This window comes from Oncorhynchus masou, chromosome 6 (assembly GCF_036934945.1).
Source record: "Oncorhynchus masou masou isolate Uvic2021 chromosome 6, UVic_Omas_1.1, whole genome shotgun sequence".
Classification (NCBI taxonomy): domain Eukaryota; kingdom Metazoa; phylum Chordata; class Actinopteri; order Salmoniformes; family Salmonidae; genus Oncorhynchus; species Oncorhynchus masou.
Window position 1 is genome coordinate 74,138,145 of NC_088217.1, and position 24,487 is coordinate 74,162,631.

General features: G+C 45.0%; 1 protein-coding gene across 3 annotated transcripts in view; it reads right to left on the minus strand.

The window, feature by feature from the left end:
• Positions 1 to 4,566: 4,566 nt before the first annotated feature.
• Positions 4,567 to 24,487, minus strand: part of LOC135542595 (rho GTPase-activating protein 6-like) — an 88,697-nt gene continuing 68,776 nt past the window's right edge. For 2 of the 3 annotated variants that reach the window (XM_064969690.1, XM_064969692.1), the window contains exons 3-13: positions 23,537 to 23,608; positions 17,018 to 17,295; positions 16,669 to 16,864; positions 15,682 to 15,737; positions 13,803 to 13,953; positions 11,693 to 11,841; positions 11,302 to 11,481; positions 8,991 to 9,082; positions 8,571 to 8,803; positions 7,189 to 7,260; positions 4,567 to 7,101 (exon numbers count right to left, since the gene is read on the minus strand). In XM_064969690.1, coding sequence (XP_064825762.1) covers positions 6,509 to 7,101; positions 7,189 to 7,260; positions 8,571 to 8,803; positions 8,991 to 9,082; positions 11,302 to 11,481; positions 11,693 to 11,841; positions 13,803 to 13,953; positions 15,682 to 15,737; positions 16,669 to 16,864; positions 17,018 to 17,295; positions 23,537 to 23,608 — 2,072 coding nt within the window. In that variant the 3' untranslated portion in view covers positions 4,567 to 6,508. The remainder of the gene's footprint in view (positions 7,102 to 7,188; positions 7,261 to 8,570; positions 8,804 to 8,990; positions 9,083 to 11,301; positions 11,482 to 11,692; positions 11,842 to 13,802; positions 13,954 to 15,681; positions 15,738 to 16,668; positions 16,865 to 17,017; positions 17,296 to 23,536; positions 23,609 to 24,487) is intronic. The other variant, XM_064969691.1, reaches the window with a different exon arrangement.

Sequence of the window (24,487 nt, forward strand, 5' to 3'; positions counted from 1 at the left end):
CCTACTTCCCTGTCTCTTCCTCTTCCTAGTCCTCCTCCTCTCCACTCCTTCCTCTTCCTCCTTCCTCCTCCTCTTCCTCCTCCTCTTTCTCTTCCTCCTCCTCCCGTCCTCCCTTTCTTCCTCATCCTTCTCTTCCCCTTCCACTCCTCCTCTTCTTCCTCCTCCTCCTCCTCTTCTTCCTCCTCTTCCTCTTCCTCCTCTTCTTCCTCTTCCAACTCCTTCCTCCTCCTCCCCTCCTTCCTCCTGCTCCTCCTCCACCTTCTCCTCTTCCTCCTGTTCCTCCTCCTCCTCCATCCCTTCGGCTGCTGACAGAGCTAACAGAGCTCTGAATCCCTCAACTTCCATCCTCCTTGCATCCCAGCCCCCCTGATGATGTGCCCATCCACTCTGGGCACTGATGGCATCCAGTCAAATCAGAGTCCCTCCCTGTCCCGACCACCACAACCTCAAACATGATGCAGATGAGCCAGTGGTAAAACACATCTGGATGATTATTTACTAAGTATACCAGCGTTCTTGATTCACAACTGTCTTAGGGTTGAATCAAGAAGCTGGCCCAAGGCACACAGCGTTATGCAGGCTATTTAGTTCATGTGTAAAACGTCAGTGGGTCTCCGTGGGCAGAACCAGTACCAGATCACAAAGATCCAGGAAATTTAGAATTTTCTCACCGCGCGATAACAATGACAGGGAAATTAGGTCAGAAATCTTGATTATAAACAGACAGCTAGCTGCTGGTCCTTTTTGCTAATGAGGCTCTCAGGGGCACAAAGACCTGACACATACACACTTATGCATGAACGCACACACACACACACACACACACACACACACACACACACACACACGGTGATGGTGAGAAAAAGAAAAGTGATGGAGATTTTAAAAAACATTGAGGATAAGAGGCTCGTGAATGCATTGGGCACCAAAGCACGTGCAAATACTGTGTCGAAATATAGAACCACACATTCTACATCTAACTAAACACTCCAGTACATCAAAGGTTTGTTGACCTCCCACAGCTCACACCAACCAACTGTTTAACCCCCTGCAGCAAGAAATCAAAGGCCAGTGAAAGGGACAGATTTCTCTTCCATTGCCAGACGGCTTATATTATTCAGAGTTATGTCATCAGGCTCAGAAAGAAAGAAAGCTGCTTTGTGTTTTCTATGTTTGTTTTCACGGTCCATGCCAAGGCTATTGAGAACAAAGCTCCTATCCAGAAAACAGACATGTCCTACGGGCCAAAAGAGACAAAAGACAAAAGAACCGGGCCTAATAAACACATCCCATTGGGCACACACTGGTTGAATCAACGTCGTTTCCACTTCATTTCAATGAAATGACGTTGAACCAACATGGAAGGGATGTTGAATTGATGTCTGTGCCCAGTGGGATAGTCAAGCATCGGTCCTCGATCGCTCTCGCGTTACTAAGGCAGATTGAAAAAAGTGAGTGTTGCCTGGCTTCAATGCAGTATTTCTCATATCACACATGCTGTAAGTAGTCAGCAGCATAGCGACTTTTCACGGTATCCTTTGGTGGGCTAATTTGAATAACTAGAACATTGAAATTAAACAGAAACAATGCATGGGCAAGCATTCAGTAACAGACGAAAGCTTCTAAGGAGAAAAGTAATTGTGTGCCGTTGTTTGGAGTCATTGTTTGGGCTTCAATCGTACTGGGCTTGTCTGTTTTTGGTCACAAAAGAGTTTTGTTGTACAGCTCCTTTCTAGTTGTGATAGATACCAAACAGTTCACATTACTTCTGTAGGCGGAGAAATACTCAGGAGAGAATACAGAGTCAGTCAAACCTCCCCCCTGAAGGCACAGGAGTGTGTGTGGTCATCTCTTTGAAGAAGCGTACTTTCACTTGTTCTCTCTCTCTCCTCTGTCTCTCACAGTCCCCCTCTCTCTCCCTCTCTCTCCCTCTCTCTCTGTTCTCTCTCCCTCTCCTCTCCTCTCTCTCTCCCTGCCCCCCCCATCTTTCCCTCCCCCTCCCTCCCTCCCTCCAGGAGTGTTTTCCATGAAACAGGGTTGCGTGGGCAGGGTAGCAGAGTGGAGTCGGATCTCAGAGACAGAACAGAACCTCAGACGGGCGTGTACCTTCTCAGAAACAGAACCACTCCTCCTCCGTTGGGCTAGGGATTGAGGTCAGTCTTGAGTCCGGCTCCAGAACCATCTGGTCCCCATGGTTCCACTTTGCAAGAGCCAAACCGGAGAAGGAGGGAATTACTGTGGCCTGCATGCGATCATGTGCCTCCACTGTATCTGCTTGTTCTGCAACACTGACAATCTATTACAATACATGGTTAATGTCAGGTGGACAAGGGAAAATAGCTACACTGGTAGAGTATGATCACTGCTTTCCCATAGACTAAGATATTCCCTGGAAACTAATATAAAAATATATCCCTTCAGTGGTTGATGTCAGAAAGATAGGATTATTGAGTACATACTATGGTCCTAGTGACGTAAATGGATTCATTATGTCTTGTATACTTTCTCTCCTTGTGTCTGTGGTTACACCATGCTAAGGGGAAATTGAGCTCATATTGAGTAAGAACGGTAGGCCTACCACTGCCTGCTCGGAAATATTCAGTGGTCTACAGATAGACAGTGATTGGAATTCCGATTGGGTGAACCACAGACTTTAAAGGAAGTACTGTAATCACATGCTTTGACTGCTGTTTTGGATGCTGAACTAGGGGGGAGGGATTCTGAACAGTCCATGGGACACTGCAAATCACAATGATTTTGTTTTATGGAAGCTATTTTCCACAGAAAGCTTAACATCCCTATTTTAAGCTAGGGGATTTTATTCATTTTCAAATGTTCAAAATACTTCTAGTTGATGGTTTGCAAATAATTGCACAAAATGACCTACCAAATAGCTTAATCAATCATCAAATTATTAAATAGTAGACCACATGTTTTTATGATGCTCGAAAGTCAGTGGAATCTTTGTGTCTTCTGACCACATCTCTCTGGCTGTACTTACACACGCAATTAGCAGGACATGACCGATTTAAGATGTGGGTAGCGATCTCCTGGAAAGTCATTTTCAGCTCTGTTCTGTGCCGTAAACGGATGTAGGACTTCTCCTGAGCTCAGATGGAATTGAAGCCGCCGTTCTTACGGAGGCCTTGGTCTTCACTCTTACCCCTCCTCCCCTCCACACTCTCTCTGTTGCTCTCTTACCCCTCCTCCCCTCCACACTCTCTCTGTTGCTCTCTTACCCCTCCTCCCCTCCACACTCTCTCTGTTGCTCTTTTACCCCTCCTCCCCTCCACACTCTCTCTGTTGCTCTCTTACCCCTCCTCCCCTCCACACTCTCTCTGTTGCTCTCTTACCCCTCCTCCCCTCCACACTCTCTCTGTTGCTCTCTTACCCCTCCTTCCCTCCACACTCTCTCTGTTGCTCTCTTACCCCTCCTCCCCTCCACACTTTCTCTGTTGCTCTCTCCTCCCCTCCACACTCTCTCTGTTGCTCTCTTACCCCTCCTCCCCTCCACACTCTCTCTGTTGCTCTCTTACCCCTCCTCCCCTCCACACTCTCTCTGTTGCTCTCTTACCCCTCCTCCCTCCACACTCTCTCTGTTGCTCTCTTACCCCTCCTCCCCTCCACACTCTCTCTGTTGCTCTCTTACCCCTCCTCCCCTCCACACTCTCTCTGTTGCTCTCTTACCCCTCCTCCCCTCCACACTCTCTCTGTTGCTCTCTTACCCCTCCTCCCCTCCACACTCTCTCTGTTGCTCTCCTACCCCTCCTCCCCTCCACACTCTCTCTGTTGCTCTTACCCCTCCTCCCCTCCACACTCTCTGTTGCTCTCTTACCCCTCCTCCCCTCCACACTCTCTCTGCTTGCTCCCTCCTCCCCCACACCTCTCTGTTGCTCCCCTCCTCCCCACACTCTCTCTGTTGCTCTCTTACCCCTCCTCCCCTCCACACTCTCTCTGTTGCTCTCTTACCCCTCCTCCCCTCCACACTCTCTCTGTTGCTCTCTTACCCCTCCTCCCCTCCACACTCTCTCTGTTGCTCTCTTACCCCTTCTCCCCTCCACACTCTCTCTGTTGCTCTCTTACCCCTCCTCCCCTCCACACTCTCTCTGTTGCTCTCTTACCCCTCCTCCCCTCCACACTCTCTCTGTTGCTCTCTTACCCCTACTCCCCTCCACACTCTCTCTGTTGCTCTCTTACCCCTCCTCCCCTCCACACTCTCTCTGTTGCTCTCTTACCCCTTCTCCCCTCCACACTCTCTCTGTTGCTCTCTTACCCCTCCTCCCCTCCACACTCTCTCTGTTGCTCTCTCCTCCTCTCTCCTTTAGGTTATTTTTCCTCTTTCAATGTGAAGAATTATCAAAATTGTCCAAATATATCCAAATTGTTTTAAGAATGTTTAAGAACGTATCTTTAGAATGACCTGTGGACAAAACGACTAAGCAAAAAGATCTAGGGTCCCCTCTTTTGGTTCGACACTGTTATTACACCGTCAAACATTCATGTATTGTCGAAATGGGTCACATCGCCACTGGTAAAAGGTATATAAGACAAACCAAGTACACAAAACACCTTCTTCCACGTTTAATTCCACAATGGCATATTTAAGACGACACACAATACAAAAGCGGACATCAGATCAAAACTCGGGCCATATACATGTGTTTGTTGATTTTTGGGGAGGGAGTAAAATCAGTTATTTCCATATATTACAATACTGAACAGACATAACAGTTGTCATCCTTTTCAAAGAGCATGGATACATGGCATACTTGACTCCAAACACACAGACATTGAGAATAGTGCATAGAAACACAAGCTGTTGAAAGCGTCTTTTATAGAAGTGAAGATGGGACGCGTATTCGACATGTCATTTTAGGGACACTGTGAAGATATGTAGAAATGTGCGAATCCTTGTAAATAATTCAAATGTCTCTCACACTTCAAATTCCTCTCGACATGCAGACGGATTGAAATAAACCAACAAACAAACTACCATTTAGAAAGTGTGCAGTATTTGCCAGCAAATATCCACAAAACTAGGAAATGATTGTAGACTACTGGTGTGTATTTGGGAGCAAAAAGCATCAGGTAAATTATAGAGTATCAAGAGCTGTATCACATAGGGCGGCGCAAAATTGGCCCAGCATTGTCTGGGTTCGGCCGGGGGTAGGCCGTCATTGTAAATAACACTTTGTTCTTATATGACTTGCCTAGTTAAATAAAGCTCAAACATTTTTTTTTAACCATTTTTACATTTACAAAAAAAATAGAGGCAGACAGTGCATGTAATGACAAAAGCAAGAGACGTGTTTGTTTTGTTGTTGAAAAGGAGGAATCAAAAAAGCTTTGGCAATTCCCAGAGTCCAGTAGACTACTGTAAGTGAAAATATCTCGTAAAATCCCATATCAATCGGACAAATACAGTGAGAGAGAAAGCAATGAATCTGTCAGGCCAACAATGAACCTGTCAGGCCAGCAATGAACTTGTCAGGCCAGCAATGAACTTGTCTTTTTAATATTCCTATGCAGCCATAACCTTGACATCAACCACCTAATGGAATGAGAGAATGATTGGAATGAATTATGTTGATATGAGCGTGTAAGTTAAGCCATGCTGTAGCAACCATGGTGAAGTGAAATCCAACAGCTAAAAGAACAATGTCAACTACGGAAAGAGAGAAAGCAGATGAGACTTTATAGACGCCCAGAATAACATTTGATGAAAAGAGAGTCAAGGAATTAAAGAACTTTGACACAGTACTGTTCTATTAGAACCCAACTTAGTAAAGCTTTGACAGACATTATCTTTTTAAACCGAGTTAAAACCACAAACATTTAGACAGCCTGTAAAAAAAAACGTTAGCGAGGCCGACATAAAATACATTATAATGTTTATATACAAACTGTTGCAAAACTGTACTATGGGCTCTGTTACTTGGTGACTGACATTGAATAAAACTCTGCTCATACAAACGTGTGCGGTACTTACCGGGATATAATCAGCAAGTAAATACCCTCTGAATATTAGCAGCGATCACTAATATATGTGACGACTTCAGTAAATATAGAAGGGTAGGATTGGTCATGTAAATTGACTGTAGCTTATCAAATTGTTGCCATAAACATTAAACCTTCCTGTCTTCAAAAGTCACCTCTACATGTTTCATGCAGCTCAATTTAAACTGGGGCCTTATCGAAAAGTGGACATGCAAGTGTGAATCAAATTGATAAACTTGACGTTTGAGGTATGTTTTGCTGACAGTTTCATTTTGATCCTCTCTATTTAATAACATGCAAAGGGATGACCAGGATACAACATCAATCGCGGATCAATACATAGCAAACAGGAAACACTAGTGACTTTGTACCAAGTCCGTAGTATAGGCAGCAGCTGCACATGTAAACAACGCCACGGCGCCCATGTTTGAGGGGAATGACGCAGGGGAGGACAGAGGGGAGGGATGGAGGGAGGGATGGCTAACACTACCCCACGGTCCTATGGTCCAGCTTACACCAGTGTCTCTGGGAGTGTGTCTGCGTTTTCCGAGGAGAGGAGTTGCCAGATCTGCCATCTGTCCCTCTGCCAGTCCTGCCACTCTTGGCTCATGGGTACCATGCTGTCCGTGGTGGGGGAGGCTGAGTTCTGTGGCACCATTGGCCTCCCACCCTGCAGGGGGTGCTGGTGAGGGGGTGCTGCGAGGGAGGGGGAGACAGGCTGGGCTGGTTTAGAGGCAGAGGGGGAGAGCCTGGAGGACAAGCCGCCGTAAGGGGGAGGGGTAGGACCGGAGTGGGCGGAGTTAGGGCTGGGGTTAGCCTGGTGTCTAATGCCCTGGGGGAGGTTCTCTGCGCTGCTGGCTGCTGATTGGCTGTCAGGGTACGGTAGGGGTGGGGTCACAGGGTTGAGGCTCAGTAGGAGGCGCGGCCGTCCCGCCTTGCTGTGAGGGCTGCTACAGACCCGTGTGACAGGGGGATGGGGCCTGCATTCGGCCACGCCCAGCGAGGTCTGTGTCCGTCGTACCACCTGCCTGGCATCGCCTTGGAGACAGTCAAGTCCTTCCTGGGAGCTGCGTGAGCTGCCCTCTGACATGTTGCTATGGGAACCTGGAGATACAGATGTCAATGGAAAAAGTCAGAAAATTAAGATAAGTAAAAGTCCAAAAATGTGATTGTTACATTTCAACAGCTTACCTGCATAAGGCTGGTCCATCAGCCCTGGTTTCAGAGTGGAATGCCAAGCTCCCCAGATATTAGCATGCTCCTCTGACGTATAGGACATAATGAACATGACGGTGTTTAGGGACCATCATACCCATCATCATCATCGTCATTATTATCAAGATTATAATCATCATCATCATCACCTCCACCACCACAATCATCATCATCATCATCGTCATCATTATCAAGATTAGAATCATCATCACCTTCACCACAATCATCATCATCATCATTAAGATTATCATCATCACCTCTACCACAATCATCATCATCATCATCATTAAGATTATCATCACCGCCTCCAAGGTGGTGCAGTGGTCTAGGGCACTGCATCGCAGCGCTAGCTGTGCCACCAGAGACTCTGGCCGGCCGCGACTGAGAGTTCCGTGGGGCGACGCACAATTGGCCTAGCGTTGTCCCGGTTAGGGTGTGTTTGGTCGGTAGGGATATCCTTGTCTCATCGCGCACCAGCGACTCCTGTGGCGGGCCGGGCGCAGTGCACGCTAACCAGGGTCGCCAGGTGCACGTTATTTCCTCCGACACATTGGTGCGGCTGGCTTCCGGGTTGGATGCGCGCTGTGTTAAGATGCAGTGCGGCTTGGTTGGGTTGTGTTTCAGAGGACACATGACTTTCGACCTTCGTCTCTCCCGAGCCCGTACGGGAGTTGTAGCGATGAGACAAGATAGTAAATACTAATAATTGGATACTATGAAATTGGGGAGAAAAAGGGGGTAAATCTTTTTTTCAAATAACAAAAAAAAGATCATGGTCATCATCATCATTGAGATAATCATCATCATCATTAAGATAATCATCATCACCACAATCATTACCATCATTATCATTAATGTAATGTAATCATTATCATCATCGTCATTAAGATAATCGTTATCATCATTAAGATAATCAGCATCACCACAATCATTATCATCATTATCATTAATGTAATCATTATCATCATCATCATTAAGATAATCATCATCGCCACAATCATTATCATCATAATCATTAAGGGAATCATTATCATCATCATCATTAAGATAATCATCATCATCACAATCATCATCATTAAGATAATTATCATCATCACCTCCATCACAATCATTATCATCATTAAGAATATCATCATCATCATCACCTCCACCACAATCATCATCATCATTAAGATAATCATCATCATCACCTCCACCACAATCATTATCATCATCATCATTAAGATTATCATCATCATCATCACCTTCACCACAATCATCATCGTCATCATCGTAATCATCATCATCATAATTATCACCACCATCACCACGATCATATCAACCACAGCTTAAGTAAGACTGGACAGTAGTCCCCTCACCTTTTGAGACCCAAGGATTGGACCCATGGGGGTCCCGTGTCCGTCCTGCCACCTGCCTCACCAGGGTGTATTGTTCTGACCCTGGGCTGGTCCCTTCCCCCTGGTGCTCAGACAGAATGGGGGAGTTGTTGTCATAGGGGGACAGTTCTCCACTGGAGACCTTGTTGGAGTCACTGGAGGAGCGCCTCTCGCTCAGGGAGAAAGGATCCTCCGATCGCAACACGTCCGGACTCCTGTGGAGTGGAAGGAGGGATGGATGAGGGAGAGAAAAGGATGGGTGGAGAGAATACAAAGATATTGCCAAAGATGATGGATTCTTCACTTTCTCTCAACAGACATGAACACCAGGCTAATCAACTACTTTCCATGAGTACTCAAATTGTGTGACTGTGATATTTGCAGTGGAACCAATGTACTTACTGTGATGCCTTTCTCCTGAGCAGATAGTCTACCACATCAGGATCAGTCTCTAGTAAAGTCATTAGGACCTCATTCTGCAGGTCCGGGGGCACCTACACACAGACAACAGCAGACATGACCAAACAAGTACAAAAGAAAAACATGGTTTATGTATGTAATGGCACATGATGGAGCACTAGGGGGTGCTATTGACCAAGACAACCTCATGGTGAAAGTGAGTCTAACTTTTTCCATCTTCACGTTTGGTGATCACAAGCCAGTCAATACATGAACACATAGTATAACATTGAATACTATTAAATACCAGTCTATGGATCCATGTATAGCAGGGAAGGGCAACTTGGCGGCGCACGGACTATACCCTTTTGTTGGTCCGTGGACCAATTCCACACCAAAAACAAACAAACAAAAATATTTTTTGGGGGGACGGAAGAATAATAGAATACACAAGGTTAAATGTAGAAACTTGGTTGTGCATCAGAATTCACTCAATTAGCCCATTTCAGCATTTAAAAAAAATATATATATTTAGATTGGTAAATTAGTCTAGCAGCCAGCTATCTAAACTTATCGTTAGCATGGTTGAATTACCGACCCGGGTTGGGGCCCATTGATGATCAGTTATCATATTAAAAACTGCAAACATTTGCCTCCATCCTATGGCAAAATATGTAGAATTGCGGGAAATGAGCTGTAAAACTGCAAAAAAAATTCTCCGCCCCATGGCAAAGTTATTAGAATTACACATTAGTTAGAAAATTGCAAAATCATCTCTATGCTCCATGGCAAAATATGCAGAATTGCAGGAAATTAACTTTAAAAATAAAATGTACGCCAAACCACGATCCACTGTGGCCCCTCATAACGAGTTGCGATTTTTTGTTGTTGCCCCCAACAGTTGCCCATCTCTGATGTATAGTGTCTGGGCAATGGGCAATAAAATACATGGGCAATAAAATAAGTAATTTGGCAATGAAGCACGACAGTCCAAACACATCCAACTAAAGAGCTACAAACATCTTTATTAGTTTACGTCAGGACCTTCAGCAAACAACCCAGCCCAGTTGAAAAACACGAGGGATAACATATCAGGACCTAATGTAACCGATGTGAAATGGTTAGCTAGTTAGCGGTGGTGTGCGCTAATAGCGTTTCAATCGGTGACCTTCAATTCAGACCTTGAATTAGTGGTTCCCCTTGCTCTGCAAGGGCCGTGGCTTTTGTGGAGCGATGGGTAACAATGCTTCGAGGGTGACTGTTGATGTGTGCAGAGGGTCCCTGGTTTGAGCCCGGGTAGGGGCGAGGGGTGGACTAAAGTTATACTGGTACACTAACAATACCTCTTTCCAGCGTCCCGCCACTACCCTGAATTACACGGTCTGAGCAGAGAGAAAAACAACCTCTGCAAAGTTCAAAGAATACGACTTCTGTTCAGGGAAATAGTGGTGGTGGTGTCAGAACAATCAGTGCAAGGGATTGGCCCATAAGTCTCTCTGGCACCGTCTCAAAAGCCTGTGATCTTTAGTGGTCTGGAACTGGGCCCTAAGGCCTTTAATCAGGTCCAGGATCAGCTCTAACAGCACTAACAAAGGCCCACAGAGCTTTGTTTTCATTCTATAAGACAGAACCATTGTTTGGTAAAGCCTGGAGAATCTATAACTTAAACACAGCTGCATCCCAAATGGCACTATTCCCTATGAGCCCTGGTCAAAAGTAGTGCACTATATAGTGTACAGGGTGCCATTTGGGATGCACATATATGTTACTGAGTGGCACCGCTAACCCAGGGACGAGGGAAGGAAGGGAGGGAGGGAGGGAGGGAGGGAGGGAGGGAGGGAGGGAGGGAGGGAGGGAGGGAGGGAGGGAGGGAGGGAGGGAGGGAGGGAGGGAGGGGGGTGTGATGGCAAGAAAGAGGACAGGCCGAGGTAATGGAAATGGTATGGCTGTATACAGACCTAGGACATAGAGAGTTCAACAAAGGTGTCAGTGCTAAATCCATGTATTTGACGTGGTAACTACATAAACAGATTGAGTTTACACAATGTAGCTTATGTAGTTGTTGCAACTTCTCTACAACTGCATCACCTCACCTGTGTACAGTGTATACAATGAACTCACAAGGGAGTCTTACTTACTGGCCAATCTAAAGTGATAATTAATTGTAGCTTGTTTGCTGGCTATTACCATATGTCCAATTACCATATACGTGCAAGGTTGTATTATAAAGAGGGACTAAACAGGAGAATGGGTAGGTTATCAACACACACACACACACACACACACACACACACACACACACACACACACACACCATGAAGAGGGAGTGGAAGGTTGCGATCATCCTCTGGAGAACAGCGATAACAGCAGTGCTCTCCTCTGCGCGGGCCGGACTCTGCACACTGAACTCCTTGTCTGAACTCTTCTGCTTGTGGAGCAGGTTGGGACCAAAGATGGTGGCCAGGTTCAGAGAGGTCATCTTGTTCCCCGTCACCTGGAGGAGATGAGGACATAGGAATAACAATAATACCAGATGCTTAGCAAATGGTTTTATCTAAAGCCACTGACACTGTAATTCCTGCATAGCATGGAACCTATCCAATCCTCTCAGATCTCGTTTATAGGGAGGTCTAGGGGTAGGGGCATGTGGTTGTTTTGGGAATCATGGGGAGTGGTGGGGGTAACGGAAGGGGTCTTTGCCTCACCTCCTGTCCGTCTTTGTCCTGGCTGTCGTGGGCGTGGTTCGCCACGGTAGAGAGGAACTGCAGGAGGCGGTGCAGGGTGTCGCTGTTACAGGCTGGCAGCAGGTAAACCAGGAGCTGGGTGGCACTCCGCTGCTCCTTACAGTCCAGCACTACAGAGGAACAGGACAGGGGTCAGGGGTTAGAGGTTAGAGGTCAGGGTGTCGCTGTTACAGCCTGGCAGCAGGTAAACCAGGAGCTGGGTGGCACTCCGCTGTTCCTCACAGTCCAGCACTATAGAGGTATAGGACAGGGGTTAGATGTCAGAGGTTAGAGGTTAAGAGTGAGGATTCAGTCTAAATCATTTGAAATATGTCACACTCTCACATATATACACATAGGCAAATATACATACACATAGACATACAGTCGTGGCCAAAAGTTTTGAGAATGGCACAAATATTAATTTTCAAAGTTTGCTGATTCAGTGTCTTTAGATATTTTTGTCAGATGTTACTATGGAATACTGAAGTATAATTACAAGCATTTCATAAATGTCAAAGGTTTTTATTGACAATTACATGAAGTTGATGCAAAGAGTCAATATTTGCAGTGTTGACCCTTCTTTTTCAAGATCTCTGCAATCCGCCCTGGCATGCTGTCAATTAACTTCTGGGCCACATCCTGACTTATGGCAGCCCATTCTTGCATAATCAATGCTTGGAGTTTGTCAGAATTTGTGGGTTTTTGTTTGTCCACCCGCCTCTTGAGGATTGACCACAAGTTCTCAATGGGATTAAGGTCTGGGGAGTGGCCATGGACCAAAAATATTGATGTGTTGTTCCCCGAGCCACTTAGTTATCACTTTTGCCTTACGGCAAGGTGATCCATCATGCTGGAAAATGCATTGTTCATCACCAAATTGTTCCTGGATTGTTGCTCTCGGAGGATGTGTTGGTACCATTCTTTATTCATGGCTGTGTTCTTAGGCAAAATTGTGAGTGAGCTCACTTCCTTGGCTGAGAAGCAACCCCACACATGAATGGTCTCAGGATGCTTTACTGTTGGCATGACACAGGACTGATGGTAGCGCTCACCTTGTCTTCTCCGGACAATTTTTTTCCCGGATGCCTCAAACAATCGGAAAGGGGATTCATCAGAGAAAATGGCTTTACCCCAGTCCTCAGCAGTCCAATCCCTGTACCTTTTTCAGAATATCAGTCTGTCCCTGATGTTTTTCCTGGAGAGAAGTGGCTTCTTTGCTGCCCTTCTTGACACCAGGCCATCCTCCAAAAGTCTTTGCCTCACTGTGCGTGCAGATGCACTCACACCTGCCTGCTGCCATTCCTGAGCAAGCTCTGTACTGGTGGTGCCCCGATCCCGCAACTGAATCAACTTTAGGAGACGGTCCTGGCACTTGCTGGACTTTCTTGGATGCCCTGAAGCCTTCTTCACAACAATTGAACCGCTCTCCTTGAAGTTCTTGATGATCTGATAAATGGTTGATTTAGATGCAATCTTACTGATTCCAAGCACTCCCTCCTTTCTTTTGAAGCTTCCAGTCTGTTATTCGAACTCAATCAACATGACAGAGTGATCTTGTCCTCGTCAACACTCACACCTGTGTTAATGAGAGAATTACTGACATGATGTCAGCTGGTCCTTTTGTGGCAGGACTGAAACGCTGTGTAAATGTTTTTTCGGGATTCAGTTCATTTGCATGGCAAAGAGGGACTTTGCAATTAATTGCAATTCATCTGATCACTCTTCATAACATTCTGAAGTACATGCAAATTGCCATCATACAAACTGAGGCAGCAGACTTTGTGAAAATTCATATTTGTGTCATTCTCAAAACTTTTGGCTACAACTGTACATGTAGACAATGACATTCACATACACAACACTTGGCACAATGTATGCACTCTGGTAGGCTAAAGCCCAACATTTACAGTGCATACAGCCTGTGTGTCATTGACCCAAGTATACACTCTTAAGTGTGGGTTTAGTGCAAACTGAAGGTGTGTCCTACTAAAAGAGGCCAATGAAGGTGATTGGGCCTAGGGCAGAGACTGACTCTAATGCTGCACACAGAGGGTAGTATTCATAAGTAGTGAAGTTGATGTTTCCTCACACATGGTGTTTATGAAGGCAGTGTAGAGCTCCTTGGTGAGGAGAGGGTCAGGCATGTCTCTGAGGAACTCCTTGAGCAGCGCGGCCACGTCGTGGACACTGTGCTCCTCATCCAACTGGACGTCCACTCCCCGGTCAAACTCCTCCCTCAGCTAAGAGACAGAGTTAAACAGAACATGAGCTATACCATGTAGTCCACGTACTTTACTGTTTACAGCGACTACAGTTAGAAAGTGAACTCAGAGGAACACTCAAACATATTGGCATCACACGCATGTGAACACATTCCACTCACGTTACGGGGACACAGATAAACACACACCAGGTGTGACCTTGGTGGTGAAAACATTCTCACAGGTAGTCCTGGTCCAACCGGTTCTGTTCCCATACTGTGTCAACCTGCTTACTCCACAATCTGACCCCTAGCATTACTCGGGATTAAAATGGGTCCACTTAGTCCAGTAAGATAAGCATTATAAGCAAGTATTGTGTTTGATCAAGCATTATAGCGAAGTTTGATTATAGCTTGTGTTTTAGATAAAAAACCTGGTTACAGATCTAAATGTTGGCAGGAAGTAGCCTAATCATATAGCTACTTCCTTAAAGTGAGAGATGGTTGAGATTTAAGTAACTTTGAAAATACGATCTGTTAGTGATGTCGATGATGTAGTCCGTTCTTTTTCCAAGTCAGCAAACGGGGGATGACAGTGAGAAGTCATGTAGATTGTCTCGCATGGTGACATTTTGATTCAACGCGCTGATAGCATTGTATTCCCTCAAACGGTGAGATGTTGAAGATAGAAATAAACTCCCCATCTCAGAACGGAAACAACACCATTTAAGACCGAGGCTGAAACTGGCTGGCACCAGTGCTTGTGTTTTTGCCGACTTGAAGGAAAGATTAGGATCTGCCATTGTGAGCGTTGCGTATGAGCTACGCATACTGAGAAGTACAAACTCGGATCTCCTTAAAAAAAACAGAGACATTGTCCAAAAACAACACTTAAACTAATTGAGTTTTCTGTCATAATAACCAAAAACAAACTTTCGACTGACATTTAAAAAAAAGGAGGGAGAAAAATTAATGGCGAGGAAAAAATACTTAAAACCACACTATGACTGACAATATAGGCAGAACATACATGTCTATGTAATCTTATTCATTAGGATATAAAAGGCGAACCTGATCCTAGATCAGCACTGTGATGGAAATTGAATACAGGCCCTGGGATAGGTAATTGAATACAGGCTCTGGGATGGAAATTGAATACAGGCCCTGGGATGGAAATTGAATACAGGCCCTGGGATGGAAATGAATGCTACAAGCCCTGCTTGAATTACAATATGGCATTAAGGCTCAACTGCGTCCCTTTGTAGACTAGGGCCACGACTACAGAGGAGCCTGACTCTTCAGCCAGGGCCAAGTTCATCCGCTCTGCTTCCTTTAATAACGTACGCTGAACTAATGCTAAGTGGGTGTGCATTCTCCGAAGCAGCAGTAATATCAAAACCAATGCATGAATATAAATATATTGTGTCAATATATTAGAATTTGAATAGCTTCTATCTATATACATTAATTTCAACAGCTTCTATCTATATCACAGTATACAGAAATATAATGTAATTAGCATTTGGTCCCTGTTAAAAAAACAATAATAAGGACTTATAAAACCATATTGTCAACCAGAAACAGTCAATGAATAAAATGTGTAATTCATTTCAATCGATGCTTCAACTGAGTTATCGATACAAGATCCTCTATTAATAAGATGGATTAAGTTATAAGGGGTCGCCGACCACTCGCGGTGGGCTGTAAACAACAGCTTTGTGCAGCAACGTGTGAGAGGTATCAAAAAGGGCCTCTCCCAGGTTCTCACCTGCCTCACTCTCTTCTTGGAGCTCCCCACTCGGAATATCCCCACCGTCTGAAGACCTGTCGGAGGAAACAGCGGAGGACATAAGTGAGCCTCATCCTCCACTGGTCAAAGAGACACTCAGGCCGAATAATCACAGATGGAAGAGACGTGAAGACGCAGCCGCCATACGCCTCCTTTCAACACAGAGATTGTAAACCAGCAAACCTACACCAACGCTACTGTGGCCCATTCCCGCCGAAGTGGACTTTAGCTCCTAACGCTCAGTCCAGCAAGTGAGGATTCAAAGACTGCGGGAGAGCGGGGGGAGTAAACCCAGGGATCCACGTTGAGAAGGATTGCAAAGTCGGTTCACTGAGTGTCGGGAATGAATGGCCAGACACTACTGCCTTGTTTCTACATCATCTTGGTTGGGCAGTGCGGGGTGGGGTAAAGATGTGGGGCTGGTTGGGAAGTGCAGGGCGGGGTAAAGATGTGGGGCTGGTTGGGCAGTGCAGGGCGGGGCGGGGTAAAGATGTGGGGCTGGTTGGGCAGTGCAGGGCGGGGTAAAGATGTGGGGCTGGTTGGGCAGTGCAGGGCGGGGTAAAGATGTGGGGCTGGTTGGGCAGTGCAGGGTGGGGTAAAGATGTGGGGCTGGTTGGGCAGTGCAGGGCGGGGTAAAGATGTGGGGCTGTTTGGGCAGTGCAGGGCGGGGTAAAGATGTGGGGCTGGTTGGGCAGTGCAGGGCGGGGTAAAGATGTGGGGCTGGTTGGGCAGTGCAGTGCGGGGTAAAGATGTGGGGCTCGAATCAGATCAGGTGAGTGATCCCTGACAAAGACGAGGATTTTGACCACAGGAATAGAGCCGTGTCCAACACATAGGAAACGTTTTGAAACAGGGAGGTGCTACCTGTGCTCGTTTTCGTTTTCCGTTGCAAAACCTTTTGCTACATTGTGCCCTACTGAACAGGCCCCAGGTGTGATCAGTGAGGGGGGCTGTATTCATTCGTACCATACTTCTCCAGGTGCTGGCAGCAGCTGTCCACCAGGCGAGGCACCTGTCTGTAGATAGGGTTGAGGCTCAGCCTCTTGTCCCGGTGCTTCTCCTTCTTGCTGGGTGCTTCAGGGGGCAGAGACAGCTGCAGCGCCTCCAACAGGCGGGATTGGTTATCATCCAGGTCTGTGATGGAGTCCACCGACATGCCCCCCTGCAGACCACAATGAGAATATCATCAAGCTGACGTCTACTTGAGGTCACAGACACACACACACAAACACACACTCACACACACACACACTCACACGGCGATGGAGTGTGTGTATGGAGTTGGTACAGTAGGCGTGTGGGGGGAGACCCTCACCCTCCTGCGTGCCCGCGGGGCAGCCTCGGGCGTATTGGGCGACGTGGACTCGTTAGCTGTCTCCGAGGTGGAGCTGAGGGAGGAGTTACTGCTGGACAGCTCCTTATTGCTGGACCTCTTGGTGGCAAAATGCAGGATGGACGACACCAGGTCCGACGGGTCCTTATGCTCCTCCCTGTGAGGAGGGTCCTGACGCAGGCTATCCTGGCGCTGCCTCTGGGTCCGGTCGTTGGCGATCACCTGGGACAGGGCCATACCGAAGGCCTGGGGTATGCATTCTGGAAGGGGAGGGAGAGAGAGGAATGTTAATACCATATTCTTAGCAGAGAGAGAGACAGACAGAGAGACAGAGAGACAGACAGACAGACAGACAGACAGACAGACAGACAGACAGACAGACAGACAGACAGACAGACAGACAGACAGACAGACAGACGAAGACAGAGATAGAGACAGAGAGAGAGACAGATAGAGACAGAGGGAGCGAGAGAGACCGAGGGAGAGAGAGAGACCGACGGAGAGAGACCGAGGGAGAGAGACCGAGGGAGAGAGAGAAACCGAGGGAGAGAGAGGGAGAAAGCGAGAGAGAGAGCGAGAGGGAGAGATCGAGAGAGAGAGACAGAGAGAGAGAGACAGAGAGCGAGAGAGAGACAGAGCGAGAGGGAGAGACCGAGAGAGAGAGCAGGAGAGAGAGAGAGAGAGAGAGAGAGAGAGAGTGTGGTTGTGTATGCATGCAAGATGTGTGTGCTCCTCCATGTGAATGTGTTGTGAACGATAGAGATCTTTAGATTATTATTGTTACTGTATTGATTGATCAGTGAGTATTAATTCACTCATTGAATATTTGGACGCAGGTGTTGTTGCGCACGTATCCACATATTCGACGACATCATATTTACTTTGAGGCATTGGTAGGCCCGCGAGAGAAAAAGGAGACATTCTTCACGTGTGCTATAATAGTAAAAAAACATAACAAATGATGTTTTAAAGGTTTCCTGATTCAGCGCCAAATCCTAACTGGAGAAGTGCGTGTGTAGCTCAGACGTTTGTGTAAATCTTGCATTGATGTCAATGGGAGCTTGGCACGGAAATTCAAGTTACATACTTGGATCTCCAGTGAGGAACTCAGCCATCACTGTCTACCCAGCTTCTAGCGGACTAATGAAAAACAACAGTGGACTAATGAAAAAAATACCAAAAGATATTTTTGGGGTGGTATTTTCCTTTAACAGGATGTATCAATTCCCCTAACAGACACAGGTCCCTGACAGTACACTCTTAGAAACAAAAGTACAATCTAGAACCTGAAAGGGTTGTTCAGCTGTCCCCATAGGACTACCATTTGAAGAACCCTTTTTGGTTCCAGGTAGAATCTGCATTTTAGTCTAAATGTTGTTTTTGACATAGCCTTGTTCTGGTCAATGTTCTCTACCTACAGTATATAGTAGTGTAAATATCCCAATTCCTGCTTAGTTCAAAAGAATATAAGACACAAATTGCTGACACAAATGAGGCTTTGGAACTTTAAAGCCAATTGTCTCAGAATCCTCTTTTTGCAGATAGAACCTTATAGTCCCAAGCTCTCGATATATAAAAGCAATATTAATAATGTATTGTTGTATTGAAATTCAATTCACACAATGGAAAGAGAAGGGATTCATGGAAATTCAATTCACACAATGGAAAGAGAAGGGATTCATGGAAATTCAATTCACACAATGGAAAGAGAAGGGATTCATGGAAATTCAATTCACACAATGGAAAGAGAAGGGATTCATGGAAACCAAATCACACAATGGAAAGAGAAGGGATTCATGGAAATTCAATTCACACAATGGAAAGAGAAGGGATTCATGGAAATTCAATTCACACAATGGAAAGAGAAGGGATTCATGGAAATTCAATTCACACAATGGAAAGAGAAGGGATTCATGGAAATTCAATTCACACAATGGAAAGAGAAGGGATTCATGGAAATTCAATTCACACAATGGAAAGAGAAGGGATTCATGGAAATTCAATTCACACAATGGAAAGAGAAGGGATTCATGGAAATTCAATTCACACAATGGAAAGAGAAGGGATTCATGGAAATTCAATTCACACAATGGAAAGAGAAGGGAAGGAAATTCAAAATTCAATTCACAATGGAAAGAGAAGGGATTCATGGAAATTCAATTCACACAATGGAAAGAGAAGGGATTCATGGAAATCCAATTCACACAATGGAAAGAGAAGGGATTCATGGAAATCCAATTCACACAATGGAAAGAGAAGGGATTCATGGAAATCCAATTCACACTACAGAAAGAGAAGGGATTAAGCTAAAAATAGCTGTTTACAGACTTGGTTTATCACAGCTCAGGATTATCAACGTGAAACAAATCTCCAATGAAACATTTCAAGATACCATCAGTGTTTCGATGAACACGGCGAAAAGAGATTACTGCACATGCTACGAATAAAACAGATGAAACTAAATCTCATAAAACTTCTCACCCAGCCTACATTTTCCCATAAATAAGTCAACAAGGAACCATTTCTTAACAGTAAGTACGTTTAAGACTTCTCTGCACGTAAGCCCACCACATTAGCCAGGTGGTCTTTGATTCCAGTGAACAATAATGTCCTGCTTACAAGTCATTTTTAGAACAGTCTCGTAAATTCAATTAACAGAGTCTGTGTGAGCTGGCACTACTCTAGGCCTGTACTCTAAACTATTTTAGTGTGCCCACTCAAAATGAGCACATTAAAATCAACTACAGTCACAACCTTTTGAGCAAGTGCGTCTCCAAACTGGAACCGAGAGAGATACAGACTACAGTAAATGTTAAGCCATATTAGGTTCAATGTGGAAACCGTTGTTCACATTGGATGACAATATATCTTCCGGTCCACAACAAACCCAAGGTCCACCCAATCACAAGCCAAAGGCATCACCCAGACAGATGTCTGCTTCAGTCCCCGAACACATTCTGTTGTTGCAGTGCAGTGTTAGAAGGCTACATTTTAAACAGGTCCCTCTCAGGAGTGAGTTTGATGCAGTGTGTACCCTACTGTAAGTTCATTTACTATGGTTGTCTGAACAGCTGAGAGAGAGACTGCTCCAGAGGCCAGTACGGCATCACGTCAACCCCTATGGACCACAGCACATGCCACATCATCACACATGTCCCGCTCTGGTGACAGATTGAGCCAGAGCTTTGAGACAACACATGACAGCTGGGATAGAGAGAGGGGGGTGGAAAGAGAGGGAGGGAGGGAGGCAGGGAGGCAGGGAAGCAGGGAGAGAGAGAGGGAAAGAGGGGAGGGAGAGAGGGAGATGGAGGGAAGCAGGGAGAGAGAGAAAGAGAGAGAGAGAGGGAGGAGAGAGGTGGAGGGAGAGACAGAGGGGGGAGAGAGAGTGGGAGGGAGAGAGAGAGGTATGGAGGGAAGCAGGGAGGGAGAGAGAGGGAGAAAGAGGGATGGAAGCAGGGAGAGACAGAAAGAGAGAGAGAGGAGAGAGGGGGAGGGAGAGACAGAGGGGAGAGTGAGAGGGGGAGGGAGAGAGAGAGGTTTGGAGGGAAGCAGGGAGGGAGAAGGAGAGTCATCATGTACTAAACAACCACATATGCTAGGTGACACAGTCCACTCTCTCTACAACCACAAACTTTGAGAATGTTCACTTAAACACACACACACGCGTATGCACGCGCACACACATACATACACACACACCTTATTGACACAGCATTTGGCAGCCTGCATGTTCACAGCCACTATGTTTCTAACCCAGTACCTCAGGGGAATGTTTCATCGACCACTGATCTCTCACGCAATGAGTTTACATGACATGAGAAACTGAGAATGGGACTGCTGCTGTGATTAATTATTTACATACAGTACCAGTCAAAAGTTTAGACATACCTACTCATTCAAGGGTTATTCTTCATTTTTTTCTACATTGTAGAAAAATAGTGAAGACATCAAAACTATGAAATAACACATGTGGAATCATATAGTAAACAAAAAAGTGTTAAACTAATCAAAGTAGCCACCCTTTGCCTTGATGAAAGCTTTACACACTCTTAGCATTCTCTCAACAAGCTTCATGAGGTAGTCACCTGGAATGCATTTCAATTAACAGATGTGCCTTGTTAAAAGTCCATTTGTGGAATTTCATTCCTTCTTAATGCGTTTGAGCCAATCAGTTTAGTTTAAACAAGATAGGGGTGGTATACAGAAGATAAGCCTATTTGGTAAAAAACCAAGTGCATATTGTGGCACGAACAGCTCAAATAAGCAAAGAGAAATGACAGTCCATCATTACCATAAGACATGAAGGTCAGTCAATCTGGAAAATGTCAAGAACTTCGAAAGTTTCTGCAAGTGCAGTGGCAAAAACCATCAACCACTATGATGAAACTGGCTCTCGGGAGGACCGCCAGAGGAAAGGAAGACCCAATTTCTGAGGCTGGTAACTCTAATGAACGTATCCTCTGCTGCTGAGCTTCACAGAGTTCAAGGAAAAGACACATCTCAACATTAACTGTTCAGAGGAGACTGCGTGAATCAGGCCTTCATGGTTGAATTTCTGCAAAGAAACCACTACTAAAGGACACAGATAAGAAGAAGAAACTTGCTTGGGCCAAGAAACACGAGCAATTAGACATTAGACCGGTGGAAATCTATCCTTCGGTCTGATGAGTCCAAATATCAGATTTTTTGTTCCAACCGCCATGTCTTTGTCAGACACAGAGTAAGTGAACAGATGATTTCCGCATGTGTAATTCCCACCATGAAGCATGGAGGAGGAGGTGTGATGGTGCTTTGCTGGTGACACTGTCAGTGATTTATTTAGAATTCAAGGCACACTTAACCAGCATGGCTACCACATAATTCTGCAGAGATACGCCATACCATCTGTTTTGCGCTTAGTGGGACTATCATTTGTTTTTCAGCAGGACAATGAACCAACACACCTCCAGGATGTGTAAGGGCTATTTGACCAAGAAGGAGAGTGATGGAGTCTTGCATCTGATGACCTGTCCTTCACAATCAGCCGACCTCAACCCAATTGAGATCGTTTGGGATGAGTTGGACTGCAGAGTTAAGGAAAAGCAGCCAACAAGTGTTTAGCATATGTGGGAACTCCTTCAAGACTGTTGTAAAAGCATTCCAGTTGAAGCTGGTTGAGAGAAATCCAAGAGTGCCTTGATGACAGCTTTTCACAAAGGGTGGCTCCTTTGAAGCATTTCAAATATTAAATATATTTCTATTTTTTTAAACACTTTTTTTGGTTATACATGATTCCATATGTGTTATTTCATAATTTTGATGCCTTCACTACTATTCTACAATGTAGAAAATAGTCAAAATAAAGAAAAACCCTTGAATGAGTAGGTGTGTCCAAACTTTTGACTGGTACGTTATACCACTTAGAGTAGCTTTTACTTCCATCTCTATTGGAGAGCTACCTTCCATCAGATCTGTCGTTAGCACGTTCCCAAATATGGCGTCTGTGATGCAAGCACAGTGGCTGTATTTCAGCCCAGTCCCCTTAGAAGGAGTTGCTCCACTTTGCTAAATATATCCCTGCTCCTCCCCTAGTAAATATGTCTATGTTTCATAGCCACTCTGCTATTCACCTGGGCCTAGGGCTACACTTTAAAAAAAGGTGCTATCTAGAACCTTAGATGGTTATTTAGCTGTCCCCATAGGAGAACCCTTTGAAGAACAAATTTTGGTTTCAGGTAAAAGCCTTTTGGGTTCCATGTAGTACTCTTTCCACAGACGGTTCTACATGGAACCCAAAAGGGTTCTACCCGGAACCAAAAAGGGTTCTACTATGGGAACAGCCGAATAACCCTTTTTAAACCATTTCTTCTAATAGTGTAGACCTGGGACTGACAAATTTCTGTTCCCTCTGGAAACTAAATGTTCAGGACTGGGAAAACGTCTTCATAAATGTGACAGCGTAAAAAGAAAAAAGTAAAACCCAAAGAAAAAATTCAAACAAGAGCGCTCCCCTTAACCCCTGGTTCTAGTTTGCATCTGAAAATACACCCAATCCTTATCTTTCCAATATTTCCACTATCCTTATGCCTCCCGAGTCCCTTTTGAAGCACCAATAGTGAAGGGACTGCTTTCAATGTCTGCCTTGTTAAACAGTGTTAATTGTATTACCAAGGAGGACACTGCTTGCATAGCCTACAGATCTGTTATATTCATTTGACCAATTTCTCACAGCAGCAAAATGTACAGTACAAAGCACTTAGTCTTTCCATAAAATACCATGCTGAGGGGTTTGCACTGGTTACTACAGCTACAAAGTCAAATTTGGCTATATAAATCAAATAAAAACATGACTTTTGGTTCATTTAAAGTTAGGGTTAGGCATAAGGTTAACAGTGTGGTTAAGGTTAGGGTTAAGTTTAAAATACAATTTTAACAAGAGAAACTGAAGAAATGGGCAGGCTTTATGACTTTGTGGATGTGGTAACTAGTGACAACCATGTTGAGGGCTTCACATCAATGTACCTTTATCTTTGTTTTTCTCTTTCGCCAAAGAGTCCAACTTCCTCCTCAGCGACTTCTTCCTTTTCTGTCCATCTGAGAGAAAAAAATAAAGAAAATCGTGAAAAACGGTCAGTTATCTGTACATACGGATAACAATCCACACACAATGACATGAAGTCACATTGGCTGATCTCTTCCATTATCATGTATGTCGGTCATTTTGGAGATGATCAAGTCAGTGGCTTCAAAGAGCATTGGTTATCAAAACACTGCTGCGATAAAGATGACAAATGAGTGTCTCCAGCCTCTGGTCCAGTGATTTCATCAATAGTAAAACCAAATGCATGCTTTTCAACCGTTCGCAGCCCGCACCCCCATCCCCAAAGCCAACACCTCATTTGGCCGCCTTTCCTTTCAGTTCTCTGCTGTCAGTGACTGGAACGAATTGCAAAAATCGCTGAAGTTGGAGACTTTTATTTCCCTCACCAACAGATCAACTACCTGAGCAGCTAACCGATTGCTGCAGCTGTACATAGTCCATCTGTAAATAGCCCACCCAATCTACCTACCTCATCCCCATACTGTTTTTATTTTATTTACTTTTCTACTCTTTTGTACACCAGTATCTCTACTTGCACATCATCATCTGCTCATTTATCACTCCAGTGTTAATCTGCTAAATTGTAATTATTCGCTCCTATGGCCTATTTATTGCCTACCTCCTCATGCCTTTTGCACACAATGTATATAGACTTTATTTTTTCTACTGTGTCATTGACTTGTTTATTGTGTTATTGGCTTGTTTATTGTTTACTCCATCTGTAACTCTGTGTTGTTGTCTGTGTCACACTGCTTTGCTTTATCTTGGCCAGGTCACAGTTGCAAATGAGAACTTGTTCTCAACTAGCCTACCTGGTTAAATAAAGGTGAAATTTAAAAATGTAAAACATTTAAAAAAAATAGAGGATCAAG